The sequence below is a fragment of the Saccostrea cucullata genome, unplaced genomic scaffold, assembly GCF_032062105.1.
Source record: "Saccostrea cucullata isolate Sc308-1 unplaced genomic scaffold, CSIRO_AGI_Scuc_v1 ctg3280, whole genome shotgun sequence".
Lineage (NCBI taxonomy): Eukaryota > Metazoa > Mollusca > Bivalvia > Ostreida > Ostreidae > Saccostrea > Saccostrea cuccullata.
Window position 1 is genome coordinate 25,123 of NW_026933249.1, and position 27,999 is coordinate 53,121.

Here is a 27,999-nt window from a genome sequence, read left to right on the forward strand (position 1 = left end):
ATTGAACAAAGGGATTGTTGAATGGATAAAAACGGTTTGACGAGTTGTCATGCATTTTTTCTTCAAAATATGGGCATCATCACTAGCGACAGTAATGTTAATTAATCAGACTACAGAATAAAGAATGTAAATAAGAGACATCTTAATAGATGGTTTCAGCTATTTTGGGCGGGTGATTGGTCACTGAATGATCAGCAGAGGACAAGAAGAGGGAAAGATAGGAGATCGGACGAAAACGTTCAATGGAGTCTGACGTTCACAAAAAAGACAGACGTATAGACTGACATGTGAATTTTTAAGTTTGTTTTATGCCACTGTTCAAAAGATTTTGACAGAGGCCTTAATTATGAAAAGAGTGAGTGTATAATGATACCAAGAAATCTTAATGAAAGTTGAATCGGTGAAAGTGTTCGCGAATCACAAATATTTCTTTTTAAGAAACGAAGGGGAAACGCTTAAAAGAATGACAGTGCGTATCCGCTATATGGCGTTATATTTAGTTACGGCGATTACCATAAACGCACATTCTTTTTTAATTCCGATATCTTGGAAAGTATACATAGTTTTCTTTTGGATTTTTCAGGCCTGATTTAAAATAAATAAAGTTTCCATCATGTACATTTATAATTTTGTTGCTTTGCGTCGATTTATAGCAATCTCATCAAAGTTTTGACATTACTTTTGGATCAACTCTTGTAATTTGAACGTTAATATACATTGAAAGAAATTTTAGAATGTAAAAGCGCGTATGGCGTGTTAGTGGGAAAATGCCTCACCATATAAACAACAGGGAAAAGAATTTTTTCTGAGTTAAAGTGGGTTTTTATAAACAATATAATTTTGAAACTTTTTTGTTTATATTATTCCAATTCTTTATTGAAATAAAATCCAAAATGATTTTAGTTTACATAGAGTTCAGCATTATAAATCATTGTAGCCTGGGATTATGGAAATCGAATAGAACTGGCGGGTGACGAAATATGTTTTCTTATTCAAGTTACATAAACCAAAGCTTTCGAAATAAAAAAAAAACGTTCAAAAAAAAAAAAAAAATGAAATTAACTAAGCACATCGGAAATTTTAATTTACATCTTGTTGTTTTTCAGATGAAAAAAATTATTACAAACTTTACAAACCCAAAGTTCCATTTGCTTTTCCACTAATATTCAGTCTGTAATCAGTCTTTTCATCGGTGATGAAGAAATATTCATATTTTATAAACAGGACTCGTTCGTTGAAGAGAGTAATCTCTATGTAAAGAGAACTACTTCTTTCATTTGTTAGTTGGTGTATAATGTCATTTCCTGTAAAATAATATGTTTTAGCCGAAAATTCCACGTTTTAAATTTGAAACATTGCATTTTATTATTTAAATACTGTTGATAATATAACATAAATGAACATGTAAAGATAACGGAGAGTGATCAAAGAACAACAAGAGGACGATTGGCCACATCGCCTACCTGAAAACTTTGACCATTCTGTTCTTTACCAGATTTCCGCCTCGTAATACAAATTGTGACCCCACCCTACCCCACTGATCATGATTTGAACACTTTAGATTCTACAATTCCCCAGGATGCTTCCACATAAGTTTCAGCTTTTCTGGCCCTGTGGTTCTTAAGAAGAAGATTTTTAAAGATTATTCCTATATTATTTCTAGGTAAAACTTTGATTCCCCATTGTGGCCCCGCCTTATCCCCGGGGGTCATGATTTGAAGAATTTAGAATCTACACTACCCCAGGATGCTTCCACATAAGTTTCAGTTTTTCTGGCCCTGTGGTTCTTGAGAAGAAGATTTTAAAAGATTTTTCCTATATTATTTACAGGTAAAATTTGATTACCCAATGTGACCCCTTCGGCTCAGGTGAGCTAAAAACTGTCTGTAGCTATTCTCTATATCCAACAAAGTTATACCAGTATTTAAAGCTAAATTGTGTGCTATATTCGTGTATTGTGTATCAATTGTGAAAAGCAAGAAGGTACACAATTTTCATCTATGACTAGATCAAATCGTTCTAAGATGTCTCTGCCAAAAAAGTTTGTAATGCATTTTACCCTTGTTTTCCTTTTGTTGTACCGTTGTTTTCACGTACATCTGACAAATTAAGATATATATACTTCAATGAGTTAAAATAAAAAAAAAACATGTAGAATATGAGGCACACTTTTACTGCGCTCAACCGATAAAATTAGTTAAACAACATTCTATTACTAGATCTCTGAGAGAAAGATTTTTGAAATAAGAAATCATCCACGAAATACATTAAAGATGCGGATGCCAGGTTTTTTAAATTTTCTTTTTTGCTACCTCTGCAACCGGATAGCTAATGTTATAACAATTTTAAGACAAGGAATCGTAAAACCTTGACAGATACTTTAATTGGCAAATGATGAAAGTATACTGTCCGTGTATTTATACATTCAAAACTGTACTTATATGCTTTGAACATAAGATATACCTTCTCTGAGCATAAATTGCTATTTTTGTTTATGGTAGCTGTCTGATTGATTATTGATTTAATTTTTTTACCAATCCAGTAGCTTGTAGAAACATCTCCAAAGCCCATCTTATATTCTTCCCAATTTCGTTCAAAGCTCACATCGCAGGACTGTCTTCTTTGTATCACCTTTGTAGATATTTTATAATGTGAACACACTGATGATCAAATTGAAAGGTTATAAATGTAAAAGGTAAAGATACCTAACAGTGACCAATCTCGTTAAAATCAATCAATACAAAAATGTGAAGAGGGCATAAAACACGTAGACCCCTGGAATTCCAGAGGTGGGGTCAGATGCCCAGGAGGAAAGGGCATCTCCTGTTGACTGGTCACACCTGCCGATATCCCTATGTATTGATCAGGTACACGGAACAATCCATGGTCAATTCAGTACAAAAACAAAGGCCTAACAAATAGTTTATAACACGTCGAGGCTGTTGAAATCCAAGTAATACCAACTTATATGTGAGTAGACTGTTTCCCTGTTCAAACTCTTCATACTGAGCAAACACTTGAATAGCGAATAAGTTGGGGGATATAAACACCATAAGCAGGTGGTCATGGAACATTACTACATGAATAAGGAAAGTTGACGATGAGAAAGCTAAAGTCATCGAGTTAGTCATACAATTTAGTTGTTAATTGATCTTTACATGTATCGCCTATAGTCGGTAAAACATCAAATATGAAACAAATGTGGCAGAATCTGGTGTCTTTTTTTATGTTCACTGGGATAAATTGAGTCGACATACGAATTAAAATATTTATTGAATTTGATAAAAGATCGTCGATATATGATTTAAATTTCGTTGTAACACGTCATTTGACTGGATAAAAGATTTAGTTCATATTGTATAACATAAGTAGCCGTTGTCGATACATATTACTCTTTTTGACGTTACTTTCAAAGTATGCTGAATTTTTTAATTTAATAGCTACTCAAGTTGCACTGGTATAACATGGGTTGGAACAGTTTAGGCTTTTTTATAAACCGCTTCGCGTGCCTTGTGTTACTGTAGTTGTTTGCACACTAAAAACATAACAATTGAATGGCCCTAGTAATGGTGCCGAGTAAAGGGTTGGATTTAAAGACCTTCACCGACATCCAGTGATTGAAAAAAATAAGGTACAAAATCTCGGAAAAAACGTTAAACAACAATTAATCATCAGTCATCCTTACTGTCCAACCCCCGCCATCCGTTGCCATATCACAGTAGACTTGCACACAACGTAAGTTTGTCTCCCCTCTTTTCCATGGACAAATGATATAAACACCAGACACTATGACACCTTTATCATAGAGGTCTCTGCAGTCCACGGGTGTGTCTAAGAAAAAGTCCAATAGCTTTGATAAAGGCATTTTTTAAGGATCTATTCCAGCAAAATGTATCGTGTGTTGTTAATTACATATGGAATTATTTTTGGAATATTACAGAAGCGTATTGCTGCCAGATGAAAATATCTTTTGCTTTGTCGTTTGAGATAGCAAGTCATACGAACAAGATTTTCAGTCAAATAAACGACATACAGTAAATGGTTAAACCGAGATACTTCGATAGGTCTCACGTACGACATATTTAGTCGTCATAATGACATGGTAAGTCGTATGTACGATGTAGAGAGGTTTGGCAAGGTTACTTGTAAGTGTAAACTACAAGAATTACAATTTCTGTAAATGACGAATTTCAACACGTATCCAATTACGTGTAGATTGCCAAGTACGCGTAAATCCAAACTTCTAGGTTTTATTTCTTTAACTGCTGTTTTTATTTTTAAGCGTGCTTTTTTCTAAAACCTTACAAATACTGATATAGATAATAAAATGTACGAGGCCCAGAAGGCTCATTCGATATTCAAGTTTCGAAATTCGAGTTTCGAAATTCAAGATCCAAACTGACCAATCAAAAGCGGGTTCAACATTTGATTACTCCCCTTTGTTATGGTTTTACTATTAAGAAATTATTGAATATATTTATAACAAATTGGTCATTAGCGAAAATGATAATGCAAGAAAAAATGTTTTATGTATTAAAACGAAATAAAAATAAAATTTGGATTACATTTTGAAAAATACATATATAATTTTATTTTTCTCATAAAAAAAATAGTAAATACGTATATATGGAATATTATATGGTCTTATTGTTGACTTGCAGAACAAGTAGTTCAACTATTTTTTTTTAATCAGATCATTGCTGAGGGAGAATATCGTATTTGATTATAATTAGAAATGAAATACTAGTATTATGAATCGTCTCTACACTGCACAGTAATGCAAGGGTATATATGTCATTACATTTATAAAGGGTACATTTGTGCAGTGAGACTTGACTGTTGTATCGAACTGTAGCGTTACAAGGTTTCAGGAGTATATTTTAGTCTTTGGTCATAACGGTATGGTCAGAGACTAAAATTTAAAAGCATAACACTAGGCCTATAGTTCTGCATCTTATTTCGACTCATCTACTATTGATATAATATAAAATAAATGCCGCATTTATTTCATTTCATGTTGCCAATATGTATTTTATATATAATGTTTAATTAATTCAAGATATCAAAGGATTAGATTAAGATATTAAGTTATTAAATACTTAATTTTTATGTATGTCCTCTATCAGGAAAACGAACGAGATTTTTGTTTTTCAATACTACGTCGCCTTTAAAATTTTACAAAGTAACATTTTCAGTGTGTTTTGAAAATACGCAGGTGGGGTGGGTAGGGTTGGGGTTATTGTTAATATTTAGACACTTGACACTTATTTGTAATTTTGATTTTATGTCATCAACCCAGGAAACAAAGTAGACAATACAAAAATATATATACTCCTGATATATGTATTTTATTTAATATTTAATACGCCATAATATAAATTGAAGTATATCTTGCTGATCAAAAATGCAATGATAATTTAAATTTCCTTTTAATATGTATAACACTCTTTCTTGCATTGTTATTTAATCAAATGATTCATTTGTTATTAATATTTTAAACGATTTCTTGATAGTAAAATCATAATAAAGGGGAGTAATCAAATGTTGAATCCGCTTTTGATTGGTTAATCTTGATCTTGAATCTCGAAACTCGAATTTCGAATCTCGTATTTCGAATCTCGAATTTCGTATTTTGAACCTCGAATCTCGAATTTACGAAAGCCCAAAATTCGAAATACGAGATTCGAAATTCGAGATTTGAAATTCGAGTTTCGAAATTCAAGATTCAAACTGACCAATCAAAAGCGGGTTCAACATTTGATAACTCCATTTTGTTTTTACTATCAGGAAATCTTTGAATATTTTTATATTTCAAATGGGTCATTTGATAAAATTATAATGCAAGAAAAAATGTTTTATGTATTAAAACGAAATAAAAATAAAATTTGGATTACATTTGGTAAAATACATAATTATTCTTATTTTTCTCCTTAAACAAAATAGTAAATACGTATATATGGAATATTATATGGTCTTATCCTTGACATGCGGAACAAGTAGGTTGACTATTTTTTTTCATCAGATCATTGCTAAGGGAGAATACTGTATTTGATTATAAATAGATATGAAATATCACGAATCGTCTCTTCACTGCACAGGGTACATTTGTGCAGTAAGACTTGACTGCTGAATCGAACTGTAGCGTTATAAGGTTTCACGGGTATATTTTAGTCTTCGGCCATAACGATGTGGTAAGAAACTAAAATATAAAACCATAACGCTCTAGTTCTGCATCTAATTTAGACTCATCTACCATTTGATACATGTATAAGATCAAATAAATGCCGCATTTATTTTAATTCATATTGCCAATCTGTATTGTACATATAATTTTTAATTAATTCAAGAAATCAAAGCCTTAGATGAAGATAAGTAATTACGAGGGTTGTCCCAAAAAGTCGTAGACAATGGTAGTAACTTTTTTAACACGGAACCAATACTAACCAAATTTTGCATAGACATAATACATTCAATGTTCTTTTAAATTGTGAATTCTTAAATATATATCTTTCATAATAATTATATTGGGACGATTTATATGAAGGCCGATATGGTCTGTCGGCGCACGACCAAAATTCGGAATAATTTACGCATATAGCTTTCACATTTGTTTTTATTTCTTTGGTACTATGAAAAAGATTGAACTAAAATTTAAATCACTGAAACCAGAATCAAAATTTTAATAACATGTCGAAATTTCATATCAATAGCATTAGAAACAGACGACTGGTGGCATGATTTTCAAAGTTTTGTTCGAATTGAGATTGGTGGAAATGACGTCGACGAACGCGTACCCGGCGCACGGAAATGTAATAAATTGTGTTTGGTATATTTTATATTCATCAGAGACGGGGGAAAAGGAGTACAGAAAGGACATTTCACACTATATTTTAATAGAAAAGTTGATTTTGATAGTATGAGATTCAAAGATAGTTTTTCCTTTATATCGAAAAAAAAGTTATTGCATGTAAAGTAGAGTACTGATTGTTTTAACGCAGACATTTGCGGGCAACGTTCTGGACCATGAACGTCGTCAAACAACGTGTATTCTCTGCTGTCTAAAATGTAAGGTGGTCTTTCAACTAATTAATTTTGACTAAAATTTGAATCTACTTACGAAAACGGACAGTAGTGAATTTAAATTATTCCCTTAGTCAAGAGTGGTTTTTCACTATAGGAAATATTCATTTGGATTTTAATAGCCTCATGTAAAACAGAAAAAGGGCCCATGACGTTATGAGAGACGTAAATTACGCTTGCTTTCGTGCGCCGATGTACACTTAATGGTTTCTTTATTTTTTCATAATTTTCTTATTAAATGTGGTATCGTCATGAAACTTAAAATACATGACCATAGAATGTTACTCTTTGCTATGAAAAGAAAAGAAATTTGATCTAGCAAAGAGAAAATAAACTATGTTCCCTGTCTACGACATTTTGGGACAACCCTCGTAAATACTTAATTTTTATGTATTTATTCTATCAGGAAAACAAACGCGATTTTTGTTTATCAATACTACGTTGCCTTTCAAGTTTTACAAAGTAACATTTTCAGTGTGTTTGGAAAAATGGGCAGGTGGGTAGGAGTGGGATTATTGTTAATCTTAAGACACCTAACATTTATTTATAACTTTATTTATATGTCATCAACCCCGTATACAACTTAGACACTAAAATGTATATACTACTGATATATGTATTCTATTTAATATTTAGGAAGCCATATTATAAATTGAGGTATATCTTGCTGATCAAAAATCAATAATTATTTAAATTTCCTTCTAATATATATAACACTCTTTCTTGCATTGTAATTTAATCAAATGACTCATTTGTTATAAATATATTAAACATTTTCTTGATAGTAAAATCACAATAAAGGGGAGTAATGAAATGTTGAACCCGCTTTTGATTGATTAATCTGAATCTTGAATCTCGAAACTCAAATTTCGAATCTCGAATTTCAAACTTGAATCTCAAATGAGCCTTCTTGGCTTTCGTACATTCGAGATTCGAATTTCGAAATACGAGATTCGAGTACTAATTAAAACACAGACGTAGCATCGATTTTAAAAGGGACTACCACTACCACTTAAGGGTTTGCTTTTGTGTGCAGCGAAGTGAGAATCACTGAAAATAAAAACATTCATATCTTTAAAAATAAGCGTTGCCAAAACTTGAAAACTGGTACATTTTATCTTCATAATGAAAACCATCTTTTGGTATATGCAGCTTCATTGACAGTTGCAATAGTTTGCAGCCATGAAGTGCACAATACACCTGCAGGAATGCGCAGCTACAAGTTTTAGCAGTGCATAAAAAAATATGAAATAGTTAAATAAAACAAAGTGGCTACAACTATTTGCAAAGAACCTTTGTTTTTAATGAAAACTGACTGCAATAGGTACAATTCTTTATATGCATACTTTTCAGTTCAACAAGAAAATGTTAGCCATGAAAGTAGTGCCAACCACATGGCAATGCGTTAAAAATAGAATTAAAGAGACTCACTGTTGTTCAATAAATAGCACTTCATATGAAAGCCCAAATTTATCCAAAGAAGAATTACTCTATGGTGTGTACAAAACAGGGAAATTAATGTCAGAAAATTAATTTTCTTCTTAAACAAATATGCTAAATAAGAGATTAGAGAATCTGTAGGGTAATGAAAGTGTGCAATTTAAATGACACTTGGCCCACAATGTTAACTTGAGTCATATTGGTGTTCTTCAGATTTCTAAGACATTTTATTCCCTTTAATTCTCGTAAAAAACAAATTTGAGCCAATATTTTGGCCCTACTTAGGGGTCATAACATGAGGATATTTCTTTATCAATATGGCTAACAATGCTTATTCTGAAGAAAAATGTTTACTGTTTTCCCCCACATGTATGTATACATGCATTGACTAGTTATATAAAATCTGATCCCAGAAGAAGAAAAAAAGGGAATATTTTAATATTATTAATATTAAGTCTGGTCCATGATTTAGATCAATTTGAATCTTCATTATTTGAGGATGCTCGCATTTCATTATGAGTAACTCATTACCCTGTTGCTCGTTAAAGGACAATATTTTTACTACATATTCCCATTCAAGACTTTGATACCCTATTTTAGGGTTTAATTTTCATGGATGACAGATAAACAGAGTTAACAGACACCAGAGACCCTTTGTTCAGAAAAACTCCATAGAGCCTTTTGCTAAGATGATCTAAAATATAAAAAATGAAAAATGTCTGATTATTGTAAAAACAAAAACAGTCACAAAGAAGAACAAAACAAAAGGATGATAAATGATTTTCTTTTTATTTTTCATCACTTACAGAATATTATATTTCTTTTAACATGTTAACCAGCATGTACAAGTTTGACTAATTTTTTTAAAAAAGTTTCTTTAAAGGTATAAGGTATAATTTTATAAATAAACTTCAATCTTAACAAATAAAATTGCAATATGAGGATATCGGAGACCCGTGTTCTAAGCACTGGTTTCAAAAGACTGATTTAAAAACATTTTGTGTATTAAATGCACTGAACAAGAACACATATAAATTAGGTAAAAAATATAATTATAATATCCTTAACCAAGATCCCAAAATGTTCTTCATTGGAAACTTGTGGAAAATTCAAATATGTATTTTTGTTTATGGTCATCACATGATCTTTTTCAGCGATGTTTGGAAAGTTCAACAATTATGTATATACTACAATGAAATCAGAAATAACATTCAAGTCACATTGTAATGAACTAGATCAGAGTCTTCACATGTTGCTGATATTTTCTCCAACGCTGTTTTCCAAAAGATTAACTGTTGAGACAAACCAACATGGACAAAACCTCTTTCAGTTGAACCATTCCCTTTTTAACTTTGAAATCTGTTAAATAATATAACATAACAGTAAAAAAAACCAGTACAGTTGATCTCTATCAAAGAAGAAAATTGAATTGAATGATAAATCTTTACATCATGACTAAGAAAGAAGCATTAAAAGATAAACAGGTAAATTTCAGGGTCAACGGTTACACATCCCTCAGCAATTATGGTCACATTGTAAATATTGGTCAAAACTGTTTGTTGCATTGAATATACATGTGTTTCTCATTTTAATTTACAATTGCGTAGATCACAGTAGTTTAATCCAATTACTAGAGATAAATGATTCTAATTTGTATACAAAGAGGTCAACCATAAATAAGACCAAGGTAAACTCAATTGATGGTCATGTCATCCTTCTTTGGGAAGTAAATGAGACAAGCATATAAGATCATGTTCTTAAATGAGGCAAACAAGTTTCAGTACAAAATCGTAAGGTTAAATGACAAGGTCAGGATTTGATGGCAGAATTTTAAAAACCTGATGCCCCAATGACATCTTCATATACTAGCAACACTAATCTGCAAACCAGAATGAGTATGGTCCATATATATATATATATATATATATATATATATATATATATATATATATATATATATATATATATATATGTAACGGGAGAGGAGAAAATTGTAAGCCAATGACGACTCTTTTGTCGATTTCAAAAGTTTATTAAATTAATCCAATTTAAAATTTTCCGTGATCGTATAGTTTTAGAAATATTCGTTCCTGAAATATGATCAGAAAAGACCAATACATTTTTTATCTAAATATCCAAAGGGTCCGTCCAAAATATAGAGAGTTTAAGACCGAACTCCAAATAAATAGATAAACAAAAGTCCAAAAGAATGATTCCCAAAATATTAAAATGCCAAAGAGATGTTATAGTCTGAGAATAAAGCCGGGAATACTCTTTTCTTACTAAAACAGGGTATTTTGTGCTCAGTGGGTATCCATGGTCCCGGATATAAAAATGCATTTCATTGGATAATTTACCATCACCAACCACCTACGCTTTGTCCGTAGGTCTGTCCGTTGACCTATGAACCCCAACATGGCACCACCCTCAAATGTAGGTAAATACATGTTACTAATACTAGTATTTATGGGCTCAGTCCCCATCTCTGCACAACAGGAGTTCTGGCCTTAAGCTCTCTTACTTATTTACTTCAAAGTTCCCAATTTTATTGCTCTTAGTCAAAACTCTTAATAATACCATTGTATTTCCGTTCAAATTTTATTACTTGCTATCGATGGGCTTGATTGGTCTATTCGGATCAATTTCATTACAAAATGATCTACCAAATTATAGTGCATTGGAACAACAACAAAATCCAATTTGTTTTGACAAGATAATAATTGTTTACAAAATTAAAGTCCTTTTTCCAATTATAAAGTTACCGAATTTGCGTCACTAATGATATACATTCTGATTTAATAAACCTTTATATCATTTTACTTTCACTGCTAATAACTAAAAATGATTATGATATTTATATTGTCTAAGTTTAAAATGTTCAAACAATATGTCTGTGTTAAACCCTATAGGTTTACAGAAAATACAGCGGACCAGACCGGGATTCGAACCCGTGCCCCCTGAAACTCCGGTCAGGCGCTCTACCAACTGAGCTATCTGGCCACCGGCGATCGAACCCGGCTGACAGCCACATTCCTCCCTCCTTAAAGGTCTTTGGTCCTCCGAAGACCCCAACCCAGGCTCATCCCTGGCAGTCTTTTCAACTGTCAAATCCTGGTCACGGCACCAAATGAGCCTCGTCGGATAGAAATCGACCTTATGGCAAAATTTATCGAATTTGAGATTTTTGTGTATTTTAGTGGTCCATGTAAAATCACGACAAAAACTGAAAACGGAATCAAAATATCTTCATTTATAACAAAGTAATTACATTTTGAAATTGGTATGTTTGCAAAATTAACTCTGAGCATATCGCAGTTTCTTTACGATTCAATTGTGACGTCATGGTTTATTCTCAGTTGTTTGGTAGGGGCACCTGTTATCGCTTAGCAATCCAAGTGTTCATCATGTGTAAGTTAAATAAAATGCTTCATTAATGACAAAAATATTTGATCATAATCTACAATCCCCAAAATTGTGTTAACTGTATTATAAATCCTTTAAAAACCGAATACCCCCCCTAAAAAAATCTACTTTTCTGTCTTTCGTACCGACGGACAAATGAACAATTGAACTTCCATTTAAAAAATATAGATCTACATGTATGCTGATTTTACGTTTCATCATGTATCCTCAAAGCATACGAGTTAGTTAACACAATTTGTTTGATTTTACGTAATCCTCATGTAAAGGAAAAAGACACCAAATTAATGCGATCGAGTCCAAATTTACGGAGGGTCGATCTCAGAAATACCTCGTTTCTTACAGAAAATACATGAACCATGCAGCCAATAAAATCACAACTAAAATCATGCACAATAATTATTCTTAAGTTAGATTTTAAAAAATCACAACAATTTGTATAACGTGAAATCAAACATGGTGTGATACTAGCCTTGTGTCTCAAAACTGACTCATTCTATTAGGATTTTTCCTAATACTGTTTCTACTGCAGCCACATTCTATTGTGCCTTACATTAACCCCCCCCCCCCCCTCCTCCCAATGAAAACCCGATCGTCTTTTTATAAAAATTCTATTATCCATAATGTACAAAAATAAATAAGTAAAATTAATAGAATATCATTTTAATCAGTATACAGATCATTGATTGATTGATTGATTTTTATTTGACGCCGAGTCGGCAAGATTTCAGCCATTATCAGCGGGTAATCTATATCTGTTGCATGCAAAATACATGTGCATGTAGTTGTAAACCTTAACATAGGGAACTATTTAACGTTCCATCTGAAGGATTGTAATTTCAAAATATGTAAAAATAATAATTATGCATCGTTCGTACATTATTTACTTCGTATATGAGAAAAACCAGTTATTTTTAAAAGAATATTATTTATAGTTACATGTAGCGAAATTTAAGCATACACACTGGCTGAAATTCTCGATTCAATAAATAAGCATGCATTATTTTTGGACGATTTGTGCGTATTCTTTAAATAATCACTTCATTCTGACATTTTAGGCGGAAGTCAGATGATTCTTTATTATTTTTTTTTTATAGCGTATAGTTTATCATCATCGGATACAAGGATGATCTTATCTTTTCTCATCACCGGGTGATAAGTAAACACGAGATCACTCGTGGGTTTTAGACGATGATAGTTTATTTGTGACGCAACATTCCAATGCATTTGAAAAAGAGAATTTACATAAAGTTTACAAAATATCTTAGATCAACAGAAAAAAATGAAGGTATTAACATGAATTTCAGAAAAGCAAAAATTTTTTCTTTGTTAATGGAGTATTAGAAATATATTGAGGGAAAGAAAAACAAAAACACGTACAGGCTATGATGAATTACGATAACCATGTGGCACATTTTCTTTCCTTTTTAATTCAATTACTGCAAACGAACTGAATGTTTAAAAAAGAATTGATTACGTAGACTGTATGGAGAATTTCTAAATAATTATTTTATAAGGAAATACAGTTAAACCAGTTAAATAGGATAATTAATGCCATGAATTAGAGAATCGGTTTCAGCTGGGGTGCGTAGGATTTTTAAATAAATTAAATCATATTTAGCCAGCGAGGTAGCCTTATATATGTGCTGACTTTACAAGCCCCCCCCCCCCCTCACCCACCCAAAAAAAAAGAAAAAAAAACATTAACTCTCCTCTCTGGAGAAAAAAATAATATTTATGAAGGCACGCGACATATGCATAGACAACATTCTGCTATCCCGTCTCTAACTCAGTCCGCAAAATATACGTAAAATAGACATCTCATAATTAAATGTTTTCTGATTTTTATTAAAAAAAAAAAATATTTGAGATTTAGAAGGTACAGTATCAGTTTTGGGTATCCCCCTCTATTAAAGAAGAGAATTGGAGAATTTTAAAATGTAGAGAACTTTTTGATGTTATAATTGAAAGTTCTTGTACAAAGTGAAACCATATTCCTTCGTTTATTCACGAATCACGAACGTGTGAAATCCTGCTCATGTCAAGGTGTTTTTTGCAGAAAAGTTTGGTATTAACGGGGCTCAAAATACTTAACTTTATGGTGAATATTTAGGAACACATTTCACAAAGCTATTGTTTTTTTTTTTTTACATGCAACTTTAATTTTTTGATTTACAATTCTTTTAAATATTAATGGCGTAGAAGGAAATGTTTCACAAACAGGGCACATTCTTTTCTTTTTTTATATTTATACAAAATTTTATTCACACAAAGTGAATAGGATCGGGCAGCAGGCAAAGCCTATTGTAGCCCTCTCCCTACAAGGTGAAGATGAACACCCCTCTTTGAACAATTTCGCTAGCCAAGTTAAAGAAATTTAAAATCATAGATAATCCATCGTCAGTATATTTTATAAACTTACAAAATAAGGAGTGGAGTATTTAAGAAAATAAACAGATAAACTGTAAGTAATGAAAAAAAAGACAAAAGATAGAGAACAAAAAAAACTTTTTAAAGAAATGATTCCCCCGTGTTGAGCCTCTTTTTGCGTCAAAGGGAAGCAACTTGCACAATTTATCAAATTAAGTTGCTTCGGACAATGTACACTTCTCAGATAAGTCAGTCTACGTGTTTCCGTTTGAGACTTACTGATATATGAAAATATTGCCTTACACAGTACTAGTATTACTTGTTTCCTGATATCTTTGAATATTAATGTTAGAAAAATGCGTTTTGAAAGTTGATGAATCGTGGCCTTTGTACATGTTGTACTGGGAATGGCCTAATGTTGTTTTTCATTCGAAGACATGAAACATTATAGTATATCTAATATAATATTGTGAATATATTAATCTTGAATGAATGAATACACACGATGATAGTAAATGAAGTTCACACACTAGTACTTCATCAATTAATACATGTGTGATTTTCTGTGCCAGATACGCCTCCTTTGGCTAAAATTTATACTCTAAACTACAATAAAAGATATATTCTGTTCTTCCTAAGTAATTCACCATGCCAATTTTGCTTTGCTATATGTCTACCAACTTAATCTTAATCTGGTGTTAGATAAAACCTCGCGTCTTCTGCTGGTTGAAAAAAAAATAAATGTAGATCGGACTCGGCATTCCTCTGGCCTTTGTTTACATTGATCCATGGTAACAATAAAAAAGTTAAGGCTCTACGAAGGGAAATACATTTAAAATTTGCTTATTTTATTAGTACAAATTTAAAATGGTCCGATTTTTTAAAGAACAAATCTGAGAACTGCAGTTGACGATGTCTAAAACATTCCTTAACGTGAAAACCATGTGTAGTAAAAATACCGGGAAATCTTTCTTAACTTTATTCGTTTATTTCTCATTATGACGTTGCATACGATAAGGTCGATTTCTATCCGACGAGGCTCAAATGTAATGGGAGAGGAGAAAATGCAGCGGACCAGACCGGGATTCGAACACGGGCCCCCTGAAACTCCGGTCAGGTGTTCTATCAACTGAGCTATCTGGCCACTGGCCATCGATTCCGGCTGACCGCCACATATAGTACAATCTTGTGTGAATATCATGTTATAAAGAATTATGATACTTGCACCATGTGTATCTCTTTTCACAAAAAATAAAACAAAAGAAATAACATTTGAATATCAAAATTTGATTTGCAAATAATACAACTGATTTACCATATTTGTTTGCTACGTAGAGCCGTTTCACGTAGCCGTCATTCGACATTTAACTTTGAGTGACTGAGGCTCAATGAAGAATGATCCGACCTTACACAACACTATTAATCGCTCATTAATGAAACAAAATTTACTCTACTCATAATATTTGAAACCATGTTTTTGACTTTACAGTATTTTGAAACAATGACAAACATTTTTGATATTTTGAAACAAAGTAACATTTATTAGTTCCCTGCTACGAAATCGTGGTCTGCAAGATGGAAATTTTCGGATCCTCCGTATAATGTTTAACCTATCTAAAATTGATGTGCACCAGATCACAGGCTATGTCATTCTCAATATGTATTACTGACAATAGGAGTTATGTAAGATATCTGAGAAAAGGCTCATAATTCATAATAAACAAAAAAATTCGACTTACCAACTCCTACTTTCACTTTAGCCGAATATCGCATGACAGACATCAGAAATACACTACGCATAGCAAATATAGTTCTAAAATTTCGTGCAAAATTGTTTAAAATTATTTCACATCGCAATGCACCTGTAGGATTAATATACTTATTTAACAAAACGTATTTTATAGCCTTACCTGCAAAAGAAATAACAGGCGTTAACTTCAATCGGTACTGCTAAAACTGGGCAAGTATTAATTTATCAGGTCCATTGTAAAATCCACGAAGGAGCATTCTATGATACGCTGAAAACATCTATGCAACTTTTATAAAAACACATATTAAATATGTCGATCGATACTTTCAACACATAGATATCTCTCTATAATTGCTTTGTGTGATTGGGACACTTGATAACAGATTACAGAAATATTCAATAGTTTTCAATATCGAAATCATGGGAATGGAATCCCACCAATTTCGCATGGCGAACATGCCTAGGTGGTGAAAAACATACAATTATAGAGAAAATACGCATATAATTGCTAGGAACAAAACAAATAGTTAAACCCATGACGTTCAACAATCTGTACATATACAACAAATGTCATGTTATTGTTTTATTAGACCTGCATCTGTTCAGTCCTGCAAGTGTATTATGCACATTGCTGCTGCAAGACATTGCAAGTGACAACCAAATTGACACTCTCTAGCATTGGCTCATACATTCACCTCTGTGGTTGACTCGCGTATATCACAGTGATAAAAACAAGAAATAGTGCGTTTGTTTAAATTCATTATAATTTAATTTCTATGCTTATGTCTGAGTTTTGAGATAGATATTTTTTAAATCATCCAGAACTATAAATTTATTTTGAAAAAAATCTGCAAATATCCCGTTTTACACGTTATGTCAAAAATCTTGACGTGAGCCCATTGCAGAGGTGTCTGAGAAACATCAACCCTGTAACCAAAGTAGATAAATATAAATTTTATTCTTTGAATAATCTATTATAACATTTAAGAAGCTATCATAAATTTAAGCATATCTTGCAGAACAAAATCCAATATCTCTTTAAATTTCGTTCTGATAATATATAACACGTTTTCTTGCGTTGTAATTTAATCAAATGACCTCTTCGATATAAATATACTCAACAATTTCTTGATAGTAATAAATAATAAAGGGGAGTAATTGAATCTCAAACCGCCTTTTGATTGGTTAGTTTGGATATTGAATCTCGAATCTCGAATTTCAAATCTCGTATTTCGAAACTCGAATCTCGAATGAGCCTTCTGGGCTTTCGTAAAAATGTCTATAATTGTAAAAATGTTATATAATATAGTGATATATTTCAAAATCTAGAATTTCAAAAGTTGCCTCGACGGATTAAAATTATAACAGTAATTTCAACTTAGTCATAGAGCTCTCTTCAAGCTGTTCTTATTAATACTAGTATTTGCATATAATTATATAAACTATGATATAAGAATAAAAATTCAGGATTTTTTAAAAACATTTTTCAATTCTGAACACTTTTACATTTAAAATCTTGCAAGTACACTTACGGGAAATGCTTTTCTAAACAAGAAAAATAATATAAACATAAAATTCCAGCTTGTAGTATACACGTATATGTTCACGAACAAGCTTGCTAAACCTCTCAATTATGCCGTACGTATTACTAAGTATGACTTGGTATTTAGTTTCTTGTATGACATTTTATGTCGTAATGTCGACATAGTACTTCGTACGTACGACTTGATATTACGTTATCATGACTAAGTATATGTGGTTATAACGAACTTGCAGCAAAATGCTTCCGTAGAATATGGATACTTTGGAAGATTTTTTTTAAATCCCTAGAAATAATATAAAAATATGATACCATCGGATCCTTTTACTTTTCTGTGTGTTTATGACTTACCATTCAAACATTTCAAGTCCTTCTTAATACTGTCCACTTGCCTTTGTAAATCTATAAAGATTAACTCAATAAATCTCAAGGAAAAGTTAATAACCGTTTGTAAAAATCCCTGATTGCCACGGAAGGAAGAAATAAATCTGCTGTCTTCAAAGCATTTAATGTCAATATTTAATAATAAATGCAAAAGCCATCTTTAAAAAATATGTTTGCCTTCTCCCGACCGACTGATAAAAATGGCATCACTAAAAGTCTTTTTAACCTCCAGAAAACAATTTTTAATTCATTTCGGAAAATAAATGTTGGAGTATACTAAGAAAATAATTTCACACCTGCCTACCGTCCATTTTTTAATCCTGAGTCGGGAGAGGGCAAACAAACAGTATTTATAAGGAGATTGGTTTCTGTATCAAAAATATTGAGAATATTTTTAAAGTTTATCTTTAGAATCTATATACATAGCTTAATAAAATATCAAACAAAAATGGGGGTCTGTGCGCTTCTTTTAATACTACGGATCAATTGATATGACCTTTTTGCACTGTATTTACGTCTTTCACATATAATTCAATTTTTCAAAGTATTTCGGGTAATATTTTTATCCAAATGAATTATTGGCTCAGAAATCTTTTTTTACCTTGAATTATATCATTGAAAATTGTGACAACAAAAATAGTTTCAAACTAGAGGTACTGTGAGCAATAAGTTCACTAAATGATGCCCCCCGCCTCCAATATAATTATAATGGCAAAGTCCATGTTTTGCTTTGGCTGGGAAACTCAAAATATGTGTCGGATTGAAAAGTAAAATAGGAGGTGCACAATAGCAATATGTAATAAAGATTCTGTGAAAGTTTCATTAACTTTCTCTCAGTGGTATAAGAGGAGTTGCGGTTAAGAGATGGGTACCCCCAAAGCGTAACAGACAGACGGACGGACGGACGGACAGACAGACAGACAGACAGACATACCTATTACAGTATACCCTCTCACTTTTCAAGCGGGGGTATAATTACTTTGCATATTAAATTATTTGACCTTTCTGCACTCAAAAAAGTTATTTTGCTGGAATTAAAAATTCTAAAAGCAGTAAAATCATTCGAAAGTATTGGCATTTTTCTGAATTTTTGCTGAGTGGTTAAAATTATCTTATATATTCAGAAAATGAAATAAAAAGTGGGGGTCTGTGAAGTTAATTTTTAGATATTACTAAATAACTTGCAAATTTTAAGGTAGGTTACTTGTCAGCAGAACTTCTTACTTCAAAACTGTTTATCAAAATTCAATTTTTATAACATATTTAGTTTCAACAATGTTAATGGTTTAAGATTCAACGAAAAAAACAGCTCAAAAAGCTACAAAGAAGCAAGATTTGTGAGGAACTATTTTTTGTGGTGGAAGGATATTTAGCAGATAATTCTGCAAATCTGCACAGTTATTAAACTTAATAACTAGGAACTTTAGACTCACATACTTTTACTCAGAGAATATTTTCCATTATGATATTGCTAGGAATATTAAATATAGGTCTTAATCTATATTTTTGGAACAAGGTTAACAAATTCCTTCAACAAACTTTGCCAAAAAATGAAGATATGTCAAATGAGGCAACGTAAAATGACATCACTGACCCAAACTTTTTTTTTTCATTATTTCAAAGTACTCGATACTAATGACTGATCAGCACTTAAGTCGTAAAAAGCTTGACTTAATAAAATGTTTTATTGCCTATTTAGTTTTTTAATACCCCTAAATATGTTACTTTTTATTGCAAAAAGTTCACACAATAATTTACCCGCATTAATTTGCACGATTTTTTTTTCAATTATAAATATTTTTCAAAATATTTTACGTAAAATAAGATCATATTTTTTTGCCATGGTTACATTTGATACAATATAATTAAGGTTTAAGTAATTAACCAAGGAGTTAAATTTTAAGTGCAAAAAGGTCAACTTCATTGTACCGTAGATCAGTAAGATGAACACTGACCACCTATTTTCTCTGCGATTTTGAGTCACTCTATATGAGTACTTATCCAAAATATACTTCTCAATAAATCTTTGATTTAACAAATTTCACGAGTGACATACCTTAAGCTTAAATTAAGTTTTTTTTTTTTCAAGGACTTTCATGATATATTTGCTAAATTTGATGATAAATTTCATATCAGTTAATTTATTAAATAAATGAGGACCAGAAGAGAACATTTCACTGCACAAAATTATTCTGTGTGCAGCCTGCATGTAAATTAGGAATCCAAAATTAAAAGTACTGATTACTTCGAAAGAGGAAAAAATGATCTTTTTCTTCTTAAAATCCTTCCGCCACAAAATATAGTTCCTCACTAAATGTTTTCGGTATGGATTTAATCATGGGGTCTTCATTGAATATAGTTTAATAGTTTAATATATGTATATTTAGCATTATAGAATCCAAATTCATGGTAAGAACTAAAATATTATGAAGAATTTTTTTTAAATAGAGGACAAAAATGTAATTGTTGAAGAGCTAATTAGATATCTACGAATGAGAAGGCATACATATTCCTAGATTTTTTTTCAATTAGGATAACATTGCTTGATACTAAAGAAATTACCGTTAGCAAAGTCTTTCTCAATGCCGAATAATACAGCAATTGTAATTAATCCGACCAGCAGAACCATTAGTAGTGTATACTTGGTGACCTGCAAAGTCTTTTGATATTTCATTCGGGTTCCACTTATTTGTTCCTTGTTTTCCTGTTGTGAAATCGCCAATACTGAGTTTATTCCAATATTCAAATGCATTAAATTGTATTGGAATATTTACATAAAATAAATGCATGATAATACAGTTCCAAAAGCATTGTCAATGCATAAACTGGAAAATGGTTAAGTATGTAAATCGAAATATACAGATAAAGCCAAAAACTTACCCAATCGGATGATTTTCCCTTCAAGACAAAATAATATAAAATACCAAATAACTACCTGAATTGATTAACTACATAAATTGATTGATTGAAGGAAATTTTAAAATCGAGCAGTTAACCAGCGAATTATCGGTTAAATATTCTTAACATATATTAATATAAAGCAAGATAATATTAAGATAAAACAAGACATACTATCAAATTTACACTTTAATTTAAATTCAAGCCAATTTAATAATGATACCTTATGATTTTAGGGGCGTTTGTAGGACCAGGGAAACATAGTGTTGAAGTAAATAAAGACAAATTGTCTTGATACCATCCCCAAATGAGTGACACCCTGGTACATGTATGGACCTGGGGGATGTATAAACCTAAAGCTAGTGAAAGTTTAGCATTTTCACAGCTAAATATTATCCAGAAAAAAATACATTAAGTAAGGCAGAATTTTGCGAATTGAAATGCTCATACCTAATTCATTTTGAATATTTAATGTAGTTTATATGGTAGAGGAGGACATAATAAAAACGTGTGTCAGATCCGTCAGAAAAACATCTTTTGTTTTCATAATCGGGTTTGGGGCTTTTTATTGATTGATTGTATATTGTTTAACGTCCCTGTCGGGAATTTTTCACTCATATGGAGACGCCACCACTTGCCGATGAAGGGCTTTAAATTTTGACCTTTACTCGGCACTCAGGGCCATTGAGCAGTGAGTAATCTTTATCGGGCCAACGCCTGCCGCTGACACGAGGCATCGGTTTTTAAGGTCTCATCCGAAGGTCACCGGTGTAAAGACGAAAAATGACCCCCATCGAATAAGGACCGGGGGTCATTTTTCGACAGCAAAAATGACCCCGGTCAATATTCAACGGCGAAAAATGACCCCCGGTCATTATTCGACGTCGAAAAATGGCCCCTTTGCCCGTAGAAAAAGTGTCACCACCCTAAAAATTTGCAGAACCCACGTGAAGAAAAAAGACCTCCGTAGAAAAATGACTCCCTGTGGATTAAAGCTGAAATTTTTAGGGGGCAAAAAAATTATAATGAAGCAGATTGGCCAAAATGCTCACCTGAGCTAATTGGAAATTAATTGATGATATGTTGATCTCATTACATTACACAATATAGCTATATTTTAAGGTCAATGCGATGATTCAGAATCTAAAGGAGTAAAAGATTATCGAGCCTAAAGGGTTAGGTAAAAACATTGTTTTTCGATGGTGGAAATCATCGTACTGACAGAAAAAATCAGCAGTATTATATATCATTATATCCTCCGCTTGAAAAGCGGGATGGTATGTAGTGATCGGAATGTCCGTCCGTCTGTTACGCTTTGGGGTATCCATCTCTTATCCGCAACACCTCTTATATATAAAAAGATGTGAAACAGCTATGCCCCTGTATGGCAACATAGGGGAGATTAATCTTTTCTTAAATACAATTTAAATATATTAGTACCCAAAGTAAGGTCTTCTCACAAGAAATACAATTGCAAAATAGGAGAGCCATAGCACCACTTGTTCAAAAGTAATGGCTAAGGAAAGGATTTTGAAAGGTAGGTCAAACTCAAAGGTCAAAGGGTCAAAGTTGATGGCTTGTTAAGAAAGGTTTAATGTAACAAGGATTACATATGTGAAGTATGAAAACCCTAGTCCTTACCGTTCAAAAGTTATGACCAAGGTTTAAGTTTTTTTCATGTACGGAAATCTCCAAGGTCAAGGTCAAAAGGTCAAAGTTTTTAGTATCCAATGAAAGGTCATGCCTAAAAAATACATATGTGAAGTATGAGAGTACTATTATCTACCGTTTAAAAGATATGGCCAAAGTAAAAATTTGGCATTTTTGTGTAAAATGAGACAAACTCCAAGGTAAAGGTCAAAAGGTCAAATTTGGTGGTATCCAAAGTAAGGTCTTGTCACAAGGAATACACATATTAAATATGAAAGTCATAGCTCCAATAAATGAAAAGTAATGGTCAAGGTTAAAGTTTTTGCGGATAAACAGACCGCCAGATAGACAGACAGACATACAATCGGACACGATAAAACTATATACCCCCAAATCTTCGATTACGGGGACATAAAAAGAAATGATCTTCTATTAAATTTTTGTATTATGATACAGTGCAAAGAAGACGTTACTGAAATGAAAATGTTTTTTCCTTCTGATTTTCATATTAAATTCTCTTAAAAATGTACTCAGAACTACGTAAAAGAGTAGAGTAAAACAAGAATTAAGAAATGTAATGAACATTGTGTGCTAAATCAACAGGTTATGTCTACATGTATGGTTTTTGCATTAGAATGATTAGGATGAATAGAATTAGCCCATAGCTTTACAGAGCATTTTTTTTAAGGTTTTATACCCACCCCAACCCCTTACTTATTTAGGAGGAAATCGATCATCAACAAAAGCAACAACAACAACAACAACAAAAAAAAAAAACTACCCTACGTTTATTTTTCTATAAGGAGGGACTAAAATAAGCTGAAAATAATCTACTACTCTACTAATTTTCAACTGTTACTTTGCCACAATACTTTCAAGTATACCCCTCCCCCACCAACATTTTAAGTATGCTTTAATCATGGCGAAGTAAATTATGTTATGATAGTACTTGTGTGAAGGCTTAACTTCATTTTAATATTCTATCTAGAGCCTCTTTCAGTATTATTGAAAGGTATAGAGTTTTATTTATATTTTTGCTTTTCATTTATTATTATTATTTTTTTTTTGATTTAATGTAATGTTCTTTTTTTTGGGGGGGGGATAAAATGCATGAATTACTCGAAGCAAAAACAATTATAATATACAGCATATTTTTCCATTTCACCTGTTATAAATTTTGTATTACTTTAAAGGGGGTCATTTTTCAATGGGGGTCAATTTTTTATAGGACTAACATATATAAAATAATGACCCCTGGGACTTTTTCTACAATTTTTTTTTCTACGGGTGGGGGGTCATTTTTTGTCGTTGAAAAATGACCCCCGTTCATTATTCGATGGGGGTCATTATTCGTCTTTACACCGGCAACTTTAATTTCACTTCAAAGTGCCGACGCATGAAGAAGGAACAGTTGCTACCCATTTCATCGACTAGGTCAGTCGCCGTCGAGATACGAACTCACGGCCTCCCGATAACGGAGCGAGCTCTCTACCGACTGAGCTACCGTGAACGGTTGAGGTTTTCCATCCTAAGCTTTAAAATTGTAAAGAAATCAGAGGTACCATACATAAATTATGGGTTTTTTGTAGTATGCACATATGCGTATTATTTCAATCCGAACGATCATGAGTTGAAATTTGATATAATAAAAGTGGATTACTAAACATAAAAGTAAACAATTTATTGTAGTTTCTAAATCGATATCGTAGCCATCAAAGAGAGTACAAGTTTATATAATCTTTCCCAAGATAAAGCGTCTATTTCGTAAAGCAACGAAGGGCAGTATCCCAAAAGAGATTATGAACACGGATTTAATTTGCATCTAAAAAAAACACGATAAAATGTATATTGCTCAAAATTACAAAATATAAAATATGAAATAAAATGGCATCTTTTCATATATAGTTTATTAAAACATTGTAAAAATCATACTTAAAAGCACATCATATGTATGCTGTCCTGTAACAACAATAAAATGATGAAGACTTTTCCCGAAATATTTGGCGGCTAACAAATAGAAAAATTGTTAACGTAAAACGAATATATTATCAACTTAATAGATGATTGGTTGATAGAATGTTGTTTTACGCTCATGAAGAGACGTCACCATATACGGTGAACATTTTGTCGTACTGTTTATATCACAGGCGACAATCAGTACCTACAATCATTGCGCATATTGTCATCGCATGACAATGCCTGGAAATGCTTCCATTTAAGTATGAGTATGACTAAGCATAGCTTTGCTGTTTTTGAGAAGAAATTTTTTTTAAGAATTTAAATGATTTTAACAAAATTGACTGTTTATTTTGTCGTCCCTTATGCATGAAGGATAAAAAGTTTGTTTTAATACATATTGACGCCGGCGACAATATCTACTGATGGACGACAATATGTGCAGTGAGGGTAGGTACATATTGTCGCCGATGACAATACATGTAAGACATGAGAACTTGAGTTGAGTGAAAATGTCATTTATTGACCAGATAAATGACGAAAGTGAACAAAAGCACATAAATATACAATATTACATACAATCATGTAAATTATAGCTGGGATAAGGCCAAATAATGAATAGTTTCAACTTAGATGTGATATATTGCGACTTTGTGTTTATCCAAGCTATTGTTATATAATGATTACCAAGTAACAAGAAGGTGGCGTGAACCAAACGGCATGCTAAATGCTTGATCTTATACAATGAGGAAAAATCTATACAACAAAAATTCAACAATCAATAATTTCCATTTCAATTGGGAGGAGGATGGGAGTTGACTTCACCTCGTTTTTCTGCAAAATTAAATTAATTGAGCACTCGATCCCGATCATGCCGAACCCGATCCAAACATTAATTCGATCCCGATCCAGTCGAGCCCGTTCTTAATACATGAAAATCAATAGCAACTGCAATTTTAATTTAGATTTGTCAAAAACAATGTAAAAAAGATTGCATATAAAACATTTTATGAAACATAAATTTTTATTTAACGGTTGTTAACTATAGTTTACGAATGCTAATCTAAGTTTACCTGTCTGTAATAAAACGTTGGCAATTTATTTTGTTGATAAACATAGATTCATGTCTGTAAACTATAATATACAGTCTTGAACAATAGTTAAGAGTTGTTAATCATAGTTTCACAAATAGTGAAACTTTATTTATCAGATCGCGTTAACTATAGTTAAGAGTTGTAAACCACAGTTTACAAATCGTGAAACTGTATTTTCAGATTATTTATGTTTTGCAATTGCAAATAATTGTTTTCTGTGTCAAGTATAGTTTACAGTTCTGAAACATAGATTATTGCGTTAACTATGGTTTACAGATGTAAAATATAGATTTACAACCGATAAACCTAGTTTATCGACTGTGAAACTATGTTTAGTTCATTTTTGTGAATTTGGCGTTCCATAATGCACTGATGGACGACAATATGTGCATTGAAAGTAGATACGTATTGTCGCCGAAGACAACACGTACAAGACGACGATATGTACCGTAACACTCCATAACTCTAAGGGGGGAAAAGGCTTTTCTCGGCACATCCTAATGTCCTAATCATTTTACTTATGATAAAATCTAAATTTCCAGAAAAGCGGATGAAATCACATAATATGCATTTTCTAATTGCAAATTGAGCAACAAATATAGGAAATTCGAAAATGGTAGTTATATGTTGTACTTTTATTGAGTAAAAATATCAATTTTTATAAGAGCCTTTTCAAGACTTCAAGGAATCTTAAATCATAATGAGATGCCTAAAATGAAAATTGAACAGACTATAATTTCAAGCTTCAATTTGATACTTTTTAATTAAATGATAATTTTAAGAGTAATTATTCATGGCTCTATAACGAATATCATTAAAATCTACAATTTGTTACTATCAAAATAAACTCTATATCCTTTATATATCAAAGAGCAGACCCAGTGTGTTAGTCCTTAAAGAGGCTGGGGGTAGCAGCCATTTTCAGACTATTTCGATCTCCTTTAAAAGAAGAGCTCCATAAAAAGATATACAAAAATGATCAAATTTTAAAAGTACTTGGACACAGATTTGAAGTTAATATTTTCTGTATAATATCACGAATTATATATTTTAAAAGCATTTCACACAAAAATTAATTAAAAATCTTTTTTCATTTAAAAGTTATTAAAACTTCAAAGTTTTTGGCGGGTTTGATTGACACATCCTTGCACTTTCACAAATTTTAACTCTTTTAACCCTTCGGAAAAATGGAAATCTTTTTGTGTATTAATGAGAAATATTAAAACTTTAATCCAGAAAAACAATTTTATTCAGAGTAGAAATGTTACAACGCAAAATTCCTTCACAAGTACCGTCATTCCGAACTAAGTCTCGTGTGCAAATCGATCACACTCGTGTTATGTACACAATTTTTGTAAACAGGGCAAGAGCTCTGTTATTGTTAATGGTTTACGATTCACCGGGTACTAAAAAAATAAGTTAAATCTGTTGGTTAATTTGTGGTTAATTTTTTGACCCCCAGCCTCCTTAATAAAATTGGTGGTTTGGGGGGGGGGGATGTTAAGAGCTTTGCTCTTAAAAGATTTTTTAAAAAGTGTCCTTACAACTTCGTATCCTTCGTCCTGGTTCTCACTAATTCTGTTCGAAACTTGATAGGATATATCCATTTCTTCTTTCTATAATCTGCACAAAGAATGCACAATGTAAATGTTTTTCTGTACAAGTTTTCATTTTCTCTGTCTTTCACATGAAATTTTACTTGATTTACTTGAAGATATTGTATATTTTTCCCATCTATGTCCATCACAATGTATCTATGTGTAACATTCTATATCTCACTTCACGTTTGTACATGCCTTCTCCATGTTTATCACATTGAATTTCAGGTTACATTTGTGTGACTACGTATTTGCTGTCTACATCCATCTTAAAGTATGTTTATATTTTTTAACATAAATCTAACCTGATAGGAGATGGGGGGGAAATGCGTATTTTGATACGATAAACCGGTTACATTGAGCGTCTTGCGGTTAACCGATTAGCAATTCTGTATTCGATTGTCATCCCTAAAGTTTTCACTGCAGGTGTCAATAACTCTGCATTTCACATGACGTTTTTGAATGTTTTCCCCACCTTACGTGGTAGGTTCGAATCCCAACGTGGGTCGTTGAGATCGGTCCTTCGGATAAGATAGTGTAAACCGAGATCCCATGTTGCAGAAGGTTCTGTCACGAAAATGATCCCCTACTTCTCAGATCTCAAAGAAAAATTATTTTACTGGACGTTAATGTTTTTTAGTTCAAATATGGCGTTTTTTGTTTGTTTGTTGTTCTTTTTTGTTTTTGTTTTTGTTTTTTTTTTGAAAAGTTAAGATTACCACAATAAAAATATCTTTCCATTTCCTTCTATTTGTTTTATTACTATAATAACATAATGATAGATCTTTTAATTAAATTAATTGTGTTTCGAAGAAATTA

General features: G+C 32.0%; 1 protein-coding gene across 1 annotated transcript; it reads right to left on the reverse strand.

Moving 5' to 3' along the window:
• Positions 1–2,534: 2,534 nt before the first annotated feature.
• LOC134237776 (microfibril-associated glycoprotein 4-like) lies at positions 2,535–20,613 on the reverse strand (the record flags this gene model as incomplete). Its single annotated transcript, XM_062719919.1, has 4 exons — positions 20,547–20,613; positions 17,952–18,002; positions 3,686–3,831; positions 2,535–2,631 (listed from the first exon to the last, which is right to left on the reverse strand). Coding segments are annotated over exons 1-4 (361 nt in total), but the record flags the coding sequence as incomplete, so codon positions are not given.
• Positions 20,614–27,999: the final 7,386 nt, after the last annotated feature.